The 14031-nt window shown below is 43.4% G+C and overlaps 1 protein-coding gene across 1 annotated transcript in view; it reads left to right on the top strand.

Moving 5' to 3' along the window:
- Positions 1-14031, top strand: part of fat2 (FAT atypical cadherin 2) — a 116241-nt gene that overhangs the window by 47539 nt on the left and 54671 nt on the right. The window contains exons 11-15 of the mRNA XM_037780224.1: positions 15-3682; positions 3812-4205; positions 7121-7320; positions 9952-10105; positions 11445-11678. Of these exons, the coding sequence (XP_037636152.1) occupies positions 15-3682; positions 3812-4205; positions 7121-7320; positions 9952-10105; positions 11445-11678 (4650 nt within the window). The remainder of the gene's footprint in view (positions 1-14; positions 3683-3811; positions 4206-7120; positions 7321-9951; positions 10106-11444; positions 11679-14031) is intronic.

The raw sequence follows: 14031 nt of genomic DNA on the forward strand, positions 1-14031 counted from the left end.
CTTTCTCCCTGCAGGGAATATCGACAACATCTTCTCCATTGATCCGGAGCTGGGCTCAATCAGTGTGTCCAAACCTCTGGACCTTCAGCCTCAGGACCAGTTCCACCTGACAGTGAAGGCCACTGATCAGGGCTTCCCTCAGCGCAGCGACCTCTGCTCCGTCCACGTCCACATCCGCATCTCTGACCAAACCCCACCCGCCTTCCCCTCCGATGAATACCTAACAGAGATCAGTGAGTTAAGCACCCTCGGAGCACCAGTGGTCACCATCTCCGCCTCCAGCCCCGATGCAGTGCATTATGGGATAGAAAGTGGCAACTCAAATGGGACATTTCATATCAACCCATTCACTGGGTTGATTTCAACCCAAAAGCACCTTGATTTTGAGAACTGTGGCAGCTATAAGCTCAAAGTTGCAGCTTCCACCACGGCCGGAGCCTCGTCCAAGACCATCGTTGACATCTACGTGATCGACGAGAACGACAACGCTCCGGTTTTTCAGCAGCGGGACTACCTGGGGCAAATAAGCGAGTCGGCTCACATCAACAGCATGGTTATGGGAGAAAGAAACACGCCTCTGGTCATCCAGGCTTCAGATGCAGACAAAGATTCAAATTCTCTGCTGGTGTATCAGATCATGGAACCGGAGGCCCTGGACGTCTTCAAGATCGACTCAAGTATGGGCACCATCTCTTTAATCTCACCGGTTGACTTTGAAGCCAAGGCTGAGTATCACTTCACCGTGCAGGTAAAGGACTCTGGGGAGCCATCGCTGTACGCAACAGAGCCTGCCAAGGTCACTGTCCGCGTCCTGGACCTGAATGACTGCCCGCCACAATTCACCACCCCAGTGTACGAGCCATCCATCATGTTCCCAGCTGTCAGGGATACAGAGGTGGTACGCGTCATGGCCCGTGACGCCGACTCGGCAGTCTCATACAGCATCACCGAGGGGAATCTTCACAATGCCTTTTCCGTTCACCCCAACACCGGGGTCATCACCGTGAGCAATGTGTCCGAATTCAGGCCATTTTACCATCTGGTTGTTAAAGCCTCTGACGGCCTCTACAAAGACTCAGCCTCCGTCAAAGTAAACGCAACAAACTTCACAGCCAGCGATCTTGGATTTGAGCAGAAAGTGTATTCAGCAAGCGTTACAGAAAACCTAAAGACAGTCAAAATGTTGGCGGCACTCAAAGCCACAGGTTGCTTTTTAAATGAGCCTCTTGTATACTCTGTGGTAAACCCAGTGGGGAAGTTTGTAATCTCCCAGACTTCAGGCGTTCTTGAAACAACTGGTATCCCTTTTGACCGAGAAGAACAAGATGTTTATGACGTAGTAGTGAAGGTAGAAGACATGCGGACGCCGCCAAGGACAGCCACCACCCAGATTAAGATTTTTATAGATGATGTTAATGACAACCCTCCACAGTTTCTAAACTTGCCTTTTTCAATGATGATTTCTGAAACTTCTGAACCAGGAGATGTTTTATATCAAGCGACCGCCATCGACCGAGATCTGGGAGAGAATGGGCGCATCGTGTACTCACTAGAAGAGGACTACGACCTCTTCAGGATAGATCCAGAAGTCGGCGACGTGTCCCTTCAAAGACCTCTTGACTTTGAAGCTCTGAATAAGTATATATTGACAGTCTTGGCTACAGACGACGGCGAGGCCAGTCACAGCACGGCGGCACAGCTCAGCATTCAAGTGAGGAATCAAACCAATCCAGTTTTCCAGACCCTTCTGTATCCGCTAAAAGTCCCTGAAAACGTCCCCCCGTTTACCACCATCCTACACGTCCAGGCCAGGAATCCAGAGGGCTATCGGCTCATCTACAACCTGGAGGAGGAAAACGCCTCGCAACACTTTCACATTGATTTCAAAACTGGCGTGTTGACCGTCACCAACCCCCTCGACTACGAGAGCCAAACCATGCACGTGTTGACAGTTCGTGCCAGTGACTCTGTTACCGGAGCTTTCTCGGAGGCCTCCATTGAAATAGAAGTAGAGGATGTGAACGATAATGCGCCAGTTTTCTCAAAGCTAACGTACACTGGGACCATTGTTGAGGGGCTCCCGATCGACACCTCTGTGATACAACTCTCTGCCTCTGATAGGGACTCTGGCAGAAACAAAGATATTACCTTCCAGATGGTGAAAACAGAGAAAAACGAGACTGATTTCTTTGAGATAGACAGTCATAGTGGGTTGATTGTCACCAAACAGGTGCCGGACCATGAAAACACAAAACACTTTCATTTGAAAATCAAAGCTACTGACAATGGCACAGTTCCTCTTAGTAGTGAAGCCCACGTCTTCATAAATGTCACCGATGTCAACGACAACCCGCCAGACTTTGTGAGCTCCCAGTATGACGCCTCGCTGGATGAAATGGCGAAGTGTGGCCACATAGTCATCAAAATCCAAGCTTCAGATCCGGACACCGGGGACATGAATAACCTCAAGTATAAAATCCTCTCAGGGAACGGAGGCCGCTACTTCAACATCAACGAATCCTCAGGAATCATCTCTTTTTCTAACGTCTGTAAGAGGAACCTGGATCCGTACTACAACCTGACAGTGGCGGTGTCTGACGGAGTGTTTCAGAATACAGCACCAGTCAATATTGACATGATAAACAGCAACAGGCACAGTCCGCACTTCAAGCAGAGCATCTACGAAGCAGAGCTGGCTGAAAATGCAGAGGCGGGAACTCGGGTGATCCGATTAGCGGCCATTGACCCCGATGACGGGCCTTATGGGAGTGTCGACTACACCATCATAAACAAACTCGCTGATGAGAAATTTGCCATCGACGCTGATGGGCAGATTGTGACGACGCAACCGTTGGACAGAGAGAACCCCACCCAGAGAGTCATCGCTATCAAAGTGATGGCTAAAGATGGTGGCGGAAAAGTGGCCTTTTGCACGGTCAAGATTATTCTCACAGACGAGAACGATAATGTTCCTCAGTTCAAAGCGTCAGAGTACCAGGTTTCAATTCAGTCGACTGTTAATAAAGGCTCCCCAGTCATTCAAATCATGGCTTACGATGCGGATGACGGCAAAAATGCAGATGTCACCTACAGCGTCGACGAAGCCGAACAGGTGACTGAAGACATTATCGAGATCAACCCTTTCACCGGGGTCGTGAGTGTCAAAGAGAGTCTTGTTGGCATGGAGAACAAGATCTTCAACTTTAAAGTCAAAGCTCGAGATGGCAGCCTTCCTTTCTATAACTCCACCGTCCCCGTTCAGCTCAAAGTGGTTCCTCCTGAGGTTCCTCTTCCCAAGTTCTCAGAGCCTCTTTACACCTTCTCAGCTGCAGAGGACATCCCCACAGGGACGGAGGTCGGCTCAGTGAGGGCGGACTCCGACATGCCCCTCATTTACAGCCTGGTGAACGGGAACACTGTGGAGAGCAACAAGGACAAAGTGTTCAGTTTGGATAAAGAAAGTGGGACTCTACTGTTGCAGAAGACCATCGATCACGAAAAGACCAAATGGTATCAGATCGATGTGATCGCTCGGGGGAGCCACAATGGGACCGATGTTGCATCGCTGGTGTCGGTCAGCATCCAGGTCCAAGATGTGAATGATAACCAGCCGGTGTTTGATGCAAACCCATACAGGGCCTTCCTGGCTGAGAACATGCCTGCTGGAACCACCGTTATTCAGGTGAGAAAGGTTTTTGTATTTACAACTAGCTGATACTATGGACAAAACGAGTATAACGTGTCATTTCAATTTCTTTAAAATGCTTCAACTTGAAATACAAATTGACCAAATTCTGATTTTGACCCACAGGTGACCGCCAACGACCCGGACACAGACACCAACGGTCTTGTTACCTACACCTTGGAGACCCTACCTGATGACACCGTGGACATCACCGAGGTATTCGCCATCGACGGAGACACCGGCTGGATCACCACCGCACGGGAGACAGACTGCGAGGCGACCAGGGTCTACCGGTTCAACGTGTTCGCCACGGACCACGGCGGTGATGTCAAGCTGTCGTCCAGCGTCCTGGTGGAGGTGACGGTGACGGACGAGAACGACAACCCGCCAAAGTTCTCCGACGACTTGTACCGCGGCTCGGTGGTGGAGAACAGCAGCCCCGGCGAAGTCATCGTCTCCATGACGACCACCGATGCCGACGTGTCGCTGGAGAACCGCCTCGTGACGTGTTACATCACAGGTGTGTATTTATGAGTGTGTTTGTATGCATGTGTGCACAAAAGTATAATGTACTGTATGTATATTATATATAATGTATTTGTGTGTTTTTCTGTCTGAGTGAGTTAGTGTGTGTTTGTTAAGTCAAATTACTGTCCCATGGAAGATTTGCTTCACTGTGGGATTCATCAAGACAATAAGGTGAAATGAAATCTCTGTTAATCGCCCTCAACTGTGTCTTGATGTTCCATTATTCAGCCACAGATTAATCACAAAGAGGAGCAGGTTTACAGGCCGACAAGGCAGGAATACCAACTGAATGCCCTGCAGCGAATAACAAAAACAAAGCCACGAATTAATGCAAATCCTCCGTTTTCCTCCAGACAGTTAAAGCCAGACCGTTCTAGAGGAGCTTGGCTGTCACAACAAAGTTTGTTTTCTAAAGTGTAACAGAGGAATATTTGCATTGGGATTATTTATAAATGGTAGGGTTTGCTGACACGCTGACACCGGCTAGTCAAAAAGAAACAAAAACAAAAGTAAATGTTAGATATTAAAGTTGCCCACCAGTATGATTAATGTGAGGATTTTACTTATTCAGTATCCGTCTTCAACAGAGCTGCTTCACACAACAAAATACCAAATTCATTACTTTGACTTTTAGTTGTTTTTCATCAGCCGGATTTTAGAAATACTGAGGTCTGGACCCAAACGAGCATGAGTGCACCCGCAGCTTGGAGGATGACGTATGACCTGCAGCTTCTACTAAAGTCATACGTCATATTTCCATTTTTACCAACAATCTTCTTTTTTAAACTTTTGAGCACAAAAATTAAGTTATATTTGTCAAACAAATTGGCAAACATTATGGCAACTTACCTGAGGAGGATGCCATTAATGTTTACATCATGCGCTGTCATGAGCCTCTCGTCCATGATTAGATGCACACTTCCTTCTGTGCGGTAATACGGTTGGCAGAAAGAAAATAGTTTCTACATGAAACTGCACACAAGAAGGTCTGTAGATTATCTTGAGTAACCGGGCCATGATTTCTAGAAAGAGACATTGCTGTTGAGCTTTTCTAATGTATTTTTTTTGGCGCTTTGAGCACCACAGGCCGAGTGCCATCTAGTTCCATTATATTGGAGAGAGGGTAAACATCTCTACGGCCGATATCTGCAACACTCGGCAACTCACACCAAAACAATCTAGATTGATAAATAGCACTATAGGTAAGAGGAACAATATGTAATTTTGATTTTGAGGTGAACTGTCCCTTTAATAAGATGTGCCTACATGCATTTAAGTTACATCAGGGATACACCTATTCCTCATGGTGCAACAGGTTGTTTATATAGAGTATTAGTCTTTTGTCAAACCAACATCTCAGTTCAGGACTTCCGACCTGTGTGGCATCTTTTGACAGCTGTCAAGAATTCAAACAACCTGCTGTTACATACAGACTCACCAGTCAGACAGAGAAAAAAAAAGTTTTCATCTCAAAAGATGAAAGTTTTTAAGAGAGAGAAGAAAAACAATAAAATGCAAAATACCCAGATGAGTCAGCCTAATGTTAAAACATTTCCCCACAATACAGAAATTATTGAATTATTCATCAGGAAAAACATAGCAGGGGAAGTCAATATAAAAGTTGCTGTATGAATTAAATAAGAAAACATTCAATTTAAAAAACTTTATATTAGTCAGAAGGTAATAGAAAGACAGAATCATGAAAGTAAAAGCAGACAACAAACAACAAACAAAAGCTCAACATGGTCAATGAGAAACTCATTGAATAGCAATATCAACACTACTTGTATGTACAAGTACACAAATATTACTTCTGTCACAGCCTCATTCTCTTTTGTGTTAACAACAAACATAACAGGGAACAAACTAAAAAACATAATTCACATAAAGACTTCGTACACATTTACACACATGAAAGATTCAGTTTGTTACTGATTGATTTACTGTAGATACAACTTGATACAACATCAAATATTATCGTCAATAATTTAGGATTGCCAAAACACGTCGTCAGTAACAACTATCTGGTGTTAAAATACCACATTTAAATAATCATTATAATGTTTTGTTAGTCGATCGAAAGAAAAAAAAACTATTTTCACAAGTGAGTATTCGTTTATGTCATTTTTTTTTTTCAAGCTAAAACACCAAACAAATTGATGGTTCTAAGTTCTCAAATGTGAGAATTTGCTGCTTTTTTTCATCTTACATTGTAGTAAATTAAATATTTCATGGGTTATAAAACAAAACAATACATTTGAGGACATCACCTTGTGCTTCCTAGGAAACTGGGATGCACATTTTCCACAGTTTTCTGACGTTTTATAGACCAAAAGCTTAAATGATCTAAAATGTGTCCATGATTCCCAGAAAAAATGCAGAAGACGTGCTGTCTCAATTCGCATACTTCTGTACTTACTGTACACTTGCTAGTTTAAGTCTATAAGTGCGTTCTCACTAAGTAGTATGGCAAAATGCAGTGCACTATTAGTACCCGGATGTTGACAGTCAAAACATTGAGTGTGCGAAATGTGTCGAAATGTACGCAATACACAAATAAGTACACAGTGTGCACAGTGTACTACATAGAAAAGTGCTAATAGAAGTGTCCAAATTGAGACACAGCAATGACATCAGTATCTGCGATGGAAGCTACTGTACTGCCCTGCTTCTGTGTCATTTATCTCACTAAAGACATTTAAAAAAAAAAGAAGGGCACTCGGAAAGCAGAGACCTCCGCCAAGGCTGTTTCCAAAAGTGAAAAGTAATTCCACCAAGTTTCATGAAACTGGGCTAATAGTTTTTCAATAATCCTGCTGACAAACAGACAAACAAACAGACCAAACTGAAAACATAACCTCCCTCGCAGAGGTTATATTGTAACTTCGTTCTTCTTCCTGCATGCAGATGGGGACCCTTTGGGCCAGTTCGCCATCATCCAGGAGGACGAGGGCGAGTGGGGTTTGATCGTGAAGGAAGCTCTGGACAGAGAGACCAAAGACAGATACACGCTCAAGGTCACGGCCACCGACGGGAAGTCTGAGGCTCCGGTTATCGTGGACGTCCACGTGCTGGACATCAACGACAACAGTCCACTGTGTGAACAGGTGAGGGATGACATGAGGTATTTCAATCACAGATAATATTCATCAAAGCATCACATTGTCCTCGATGCTTAGTACAATAATCTTCTTGGCTGCTGGGGTTTTTTAGTGAAGAAAAATGGCCAAACTGTATTGTAAAAAATGTACTGCCCTGAAATAATTTGTTATTGGATGTAATGAGAAGAGAACTCCTACCAAACTATAAACCCCCTCATGTACTCCTCACATAGAGCACAATAACAGAGCTGATCACAGTACATCCAACTCTGCAGAGTCAGCAGCCTCCTCTTCTCCATTCATATTTTATTCTGCAAGCGCCCACACACAACCAAAAGCACGTCAATATCAATTCTGAGAGGGAGGTCTCTGCTCTCCAAATCAGAAATGTTGCATTGTTGTGATTCTGTCAAGTGTAAACAGAGTTTTTTTCCCTAAGCTATGAGCTGTGGTTGTTAATGGAGTATTTCTCAAAAAGCATCTAATGTATTGATTTCTGACAGTAAGCATTAAGTCAAAAGTAGAGAAGAGGCTGAAAAACTGATCCCAGTTGAGGAAATTCTTGTTTACACTGCACACAAGTAATTTAAACTTTCAACTCTTATATAGTTTGTTCACTCCTGTATACCATTTTAAGACCCGGTGCTGTATTACAGAAACCTCCTAATTTGTAGATCCTACCTTAACTGTTTGGTAACCATGGTAATTAGAGTTAGGACCTGATTTAGGGTTAGGGTTAGGGTTAAAAAGGGAAAAAGTTAAGGTAGGAAAAGTTACATTAGGATAACCGTAACTTTGACTTTTCCACCAGTTTTCTTCTGCTCTTTGGCCATACGAGCTCTTTGTATCACTCGTCAGTGTACTTTTTTCTTTTTGATAGCATCAGCGCTCCGTTGGATGCAGGGTATGACGGAGACTGTGTCTGCTATCTTAGCCCGCTCTCTTTCTTTTATCTCCCGAGTTAGTGTTGTTGTAAATTTCCCAAAAAGAACATCTTTGGATTTCTCTACAGATGTTACCATCTCATCTCCTATTTCCCAACTCAACTCAACTCATCTGCCTTGAAGTCAAGGGCCCGCAGTTGTTTGTGCTCCATTTTTTTGTACGTTTCAGTGTGTTTTTCAGTAGCCAGGTACACAGTTGTTTAGCTCGGCGAGATGAGAAAAGTAGCGTCTGTTTCTTCCGGCCCCAAGTACTATTCATCAACATTTGATGCAGTAACATGTAACAATGCCAATAGATAGTACTGCAAACATTTTACGTCATAGTTAAGGTAATATTCATTTACCTAATCCTTGACAGACCGAGAACTTGTGGTAGATGTGTTGTGGACAATTTCATGCACTTATCCTGTAAATGTATCTTGAAATGTAAAGGCCTACTATGCAGAAATTGTTGATGTTGCCAGAACACTTGCCCAATGAACCACCTGCAGCATCACATATGGCAGCGAAAGTGAAAGCCAACCCCAGCCTCACTCTCGTTGGAACGAGATTTGTCCACTTGGCGTTTCACATCTATAGTTGCATTTTTTTTTTGGCGCTGTGTCCACCAATTTCATAGCTTCGTCTTGGATGCGTGCTTGCGCCCAGAAACATCCTGAACACAGCAAAGTAATAAAATGCAGGCAGAGGGCTGCAGGGTCAATGCAGATACAGACACCGCCAGACACCTGTAGTGGTTCATAAGTGATGATTGAGAGGGATTATTTTTTGTATGAGTCTATACATTGTTTTTTTAAAAAATCCTGTGTAGTGTACCTGTTATGTGGCTGATTTTAATGGATGTATTTCAATTTTATCTGATTTCATACTGGGACTGCCCCGTATTGTCGATTAGTCGGTCGTTTTGGTCTTAGTCCACAAAGATTTCTTTAGTCGATTAGTCATTTTTTATGCTTTTTCATGCTGAATGACTTATTTCCAAGAAATTTATGAGTATATCTCTGGTAAACACCAGATTTAAATTGGTGCTTTTGTGTGATTCTCTGTGGAGAAACTCAGTTGCACAAATCTGTTGATTAAATCAACTAATCGAGTAGATAGTCAACTAAGAATTTCTTTGTTCGAGGACAGCCCCATTTCTTAGTGCAACTAAATGTAAATAATTTTGACATTATGAGTTATAACTGTGATCTTTTTTCTCTTTTTGACAAACACGTGAATGAAAAAGCACCAATAACTGACTTTCTTTAATTTGACAGACACTTTTGTCTCAAAGCAACTTAAAAAATAGAAAAGATTTAAGAAAAAGCTGCAATTTTTGGGGGCTCAGTTTCCTGCTCAAGGACACTTTGACTCAATAACAAGAGGAAGAGGGGATTGAACCACCAACCCTACAATTAATGGACAACTCTACCACTTTTGCTGCTGCTGCTGCTGCTGCCTGATCATGCAGAAAACAGCAACATTTTAAAACAGCCATTGTTTTGAAAGTAACCCTTGAAGTAAAGAGCAATTGCTTTAAATTTAGCTGTAATAATAAATTCCGCCCATTGCTAAAATGTTAAACCACCTTTTTTCTCTTTATTATTGGAACCTCAGTATCCGTATCACCTTATTTAGCACTCAGTAACTTGACTGAGAGAAGAGCTATGCAAATGGAGGCCTGATTATTGTTATTATCTTCCTGTTCCAGCTGGTGTACACAGAGGCGGTGATGGAAAACTCGCCCTCCAGCATGTTTGTGCTGAAGGTTTCGGCGTCAGACCCGGACGTGGGAGCTAATGGCCAGATCTCCTACACCCTCCACGGTCCCAGCGCAGACAAGTTCCATCTCGACCACAGGACAGGTATGATGCCGTCTGTTTGGGGTCAAAACACGAGTGCTGCCTCTAAGTGTTTGAGTTGGCGATAGCATCGGCACTCAGGCAAGCTCTGTGCTGAAAAGAGACACAAACATTTCTATTGTTCTCTACCTTTTCTTCAGGAGCTCCTCACTGACATCTATCACACTTAGTTTCTGTCATAACAGCTTTCTATCGTGTCCTCAGTGCCACCTCACTGTCACTGACAGATTTAAACATCTTGAAAGGATGAATCTTGTAGAGTTAAAGTGATCCGAATTTTCATTTAGAGCCAACCGCAGGTCAAAGTTTCCACACTTCATGACTTGAACACATGTAATACCAAGTACAATATTGAGGTACTTGTACTTGAGTATTTACATGTTATGCTACTTTATACTTCTACTCAAATATCAGACATAAATGTCAAATGCTTCAACTTTGGAATAGACTTGTGAAGATGTCTGATCAGAGACTCCATAAAAAGATTTTTATATTCACTTTTTGATTGGTACAAAGGTATAATACAACAGTACAATTATATAGCATTCCTCTTTGATGTGATTGAGATAGCGTGATACACGTGGAAGATTTAGCAAGTTAAACATGGAATTAGATTACGTAATCACAGACACAGTAATGAAGGAAAAACAGATAAATAAATAACAAAACATAACAAACTAGAATGGCACTCGGAGAGCGCAGACCTCCGCCAAGGTGCGTGACTTTAAAACAGATCACAGCTCACAGCTGGCGGTACCGTGAGTGGTCGGCTTATTATTAACACGGTGTGTTTGCTTGTAACGTATCGGCGGATGCCTCTCTCATTCAGCAGCAGCTTTGTTATGTCTGTATAACGTTACACTACGTTGTCTCTCATCCCGTCATCTACCGCTTTTTCTTCTCCCACCGCGGACAGCCAGCAGCTCCCGCACCTCGGAGTCTCGCCACACATCCACACACCTATCTCTCTGCTCTCAGAAGGGGGCTGGGTCATACCTCATCAACGTGTCATCAGTGACACTGCGCATGTGTTATCCCCTGTGGTCTTAATGCACAAACTGATCGGAATCCTTAAAACAATTCCTGAATCCGGATCGCCGGCAAAATCTAATGGATTGTTGAATGTGCTACACCAAACCCCTCCAAAACATTTCATTCAAATCCATCTCAAACTTTTGGAGTAATCCTGCTAACGGACAGACAGACAGACGCACGCACGCATGCAACCAAGTTTCTAATCCCCCTCTGTTGTTTCCTCACTGTTAATTGATGATGATTTATGATTGTTGATTGTCTACTATGAGGTGACAAACTTGTTTTTGTTGTATCCGTCGTTCCCCAGGTGAGCTGTTTACTCTGGCGGTGTTGGACCGGGAGAAGGTGATTGAGTACAACCTGGTGGCGAAGGCGACGGACGGCGGTGGGCGGTCGTGTCAGGCAGACATCCGGCTGATGATCCAGGACATGAACGACAACCCGCCTCATTTCTCCTCCAGCCACTACGAGGTCACTGTGTTTGACAACACGACCGTCCGGACTCCCGTCGCTGTCATCTACGCCAAGGACCCGGACACTGGTAGGTTTCTAAATGTCACTTCATTTTGGGTTCTGTGAGCAAGTTACAACACAATAACACCACAGAGAGCGTTCTAATGTTTCTCTCAGGTCAGAACATGTTGTAACAACTCTTTTGTCCTGGTTTTAGCAATACTTAACTGTACTGAAGCTTACACAGGCTCACCTTTGTCTGTGCAGAGTCACTAATTCTAAACATAATAAAAGATGAAGCCTTTCCCAAACCTGTTGCCTCTCACTGTCATCCAGCTGTGCTGCCAATTAATTGCTACTCAGAGATTTTAACCCTTAACCCTGGCTGCATTAGAAATAAAACAGGAGTAGAAGTGTCAATGAACTGTTTGCTGAGGTAATTTGACTAGAATAATAGAAAATGGCAATTTTTGTTAGTTGTTGTGGAGACAACAGAAGCCACAGTGGGGACGTTAAGTGTGTGGTCTCAGCTCGCCGGGAAGAGAATGGACACAGAACCCGGAGACAGCTGGCTGGCTAGTTAACTAGGTGGCATGTCCCCAGGTGGAGGGACCGTTTAGACCCGGCACTGCCTCTGACCACCAGCACATTTTCCGTAATCAGTGCAGCACCAAAGCCTGGTGAAACCAGCCCAAGAGCTAACCAGCCAGCTCACCATGCTCCAATGCCACACTGCTTACAGAAAATGAGCCGAACTAAGTTGTCATTCATCTGGCGATAGCAATGTGCTTTCCTCTGATGTGACAAGAGTGTGTGGATGAAGCATTAAATTATTAAATTTGGCTCATTTACATTTTCGTTGTGCTTCGTAACGTTACTACTCCACTGCTCGTTTAGTCGTCGTTACTGCAAAACCTCACCTCAGTTAGTCTGCTACTTGCCACAAGTCGGTTCATACAGAAGTTAGCCCGCTACAACGGTCGCTATGGCAACGGCACACATAAAAATGTGCACCGCTCTCTGACCATCCTACTGCTTTGATTTTATTGGGAATGTCTGTTCTACTCCTACAGTCTATTTCTATGCTGTTAGCTCTTGATTCACATGAACAGAGGAAGGAAAATATGTTTGTATTCAGCTATTAGTGCATTTTACAACTTTTAGGACCTAATGATTTAAATAAGGTCTATTCAAGAGCACATACTGGGAAGTTGATTTTCCTCAAGACGTACACTGAAGTTGTAATTTCAGCATTTGGCCATTACAAAAAAAGTTGCTTCAAAGCCCGGCGCTCTTCCTGGGGGCTTGATTGAAAGGGGGACCTATTAAATGTTTCACCGCCTAACACCATGCTGGGTAAAGCTAGCTCTCTCGATGTTCATGTGAGCTTTTGCACCCAAATGGCACATATAAACTCCAGCATTGCGAGGGGATACAACTATGTCATGACAGGTGTATTGCTCAGGACTGAAGGAAGATCAGTGTTCAGTGTGAAATTGTTTGGATGAGCGGTTCTCCAGAAAGCTGCGGCCAGCAACGCCACAGGCCAGGCAAAAGCCCGTTCCTAACAGGCATGTTTTGAACGAGCACTGAATAATATGAGAACTGAAACAAAGTTCAACAACAAGTTTGGTTCTGTAGTAGAGAAACTACCAACCAGCATGAATAAGTTTCTTTCTTCCATCCTTTGCTTGTTCATTTGTCTCTTCCTTGTTTCCTTCGCGTTACTTCTTCATGATTTTACTTTGTTTTTCCTCTTCTTCTCTTCCTCGTGATTTATAGAATCCTCTTGGTTTTTAATCTCACTCACACAAATGTATCATTCTGCTTGTGTGTTTCAGGACACACTTGTTTTTTCACTTCAGTGTTTTAGCACTGAACGAATCTGAAACACTCCGACACAGTTTTGGTACAAATTTCCTTTGCTGTGTTTGGATGCTTTATTTATGTGCGGGCTTTGATGGTCTGTTGGGTTTCTTAGGTGTGAACAGTAAAGTCAGATAAAAGTAAAGTAAAACAGACAGTTTTACTCATCTGAAACCAGCTCTAGCGCTCAGTCAGTGTAGGCGTGAAGTGTGTGTTGTTCAACACGTACACTTGAATAGTCACAGTTCACACAAGAGGATCGATAAAAATGCACAAAGACGCCCACAAATACAAATATTCTGCTCGTACAAAGACTCATACACACACATGCTTTTTTATGCACAAATATGGACAAATTCAGTCAGGTAGACACACACACACACACACACACACACAAACAAACAGAGGTGGGTTGTGAAACATGAGCAGACAGATCAGGTCAGCCACTCCTTCAGATGTGCAGCAGCTTGTCCTCTTTCTCTACGCAGACAACTTTCTCACAGACAACAGTGACTAATGACATTTTTTTTTTCGTTATTGGATGTTTTATTTGCCAAAGAAATGTATTGAAAACA

The sequence above is a fragment of the Sebastes umbrosus genome, chromosome 9, assembly GCF_015220745.1.
Source record: "Sebastes umbrosus isolate fSebUmb1 chromosome 9, fSebUmb1.pri, whole genome shotgun sequence".
In the NCBI taxonomy this organism is placed as follows: domain Eukaryota; kingdom Metazoa; phylum Chordata; class Actinopteri; order Perciformes; family Sebastidae; genus Sebastes; species Sebastes umbrosus.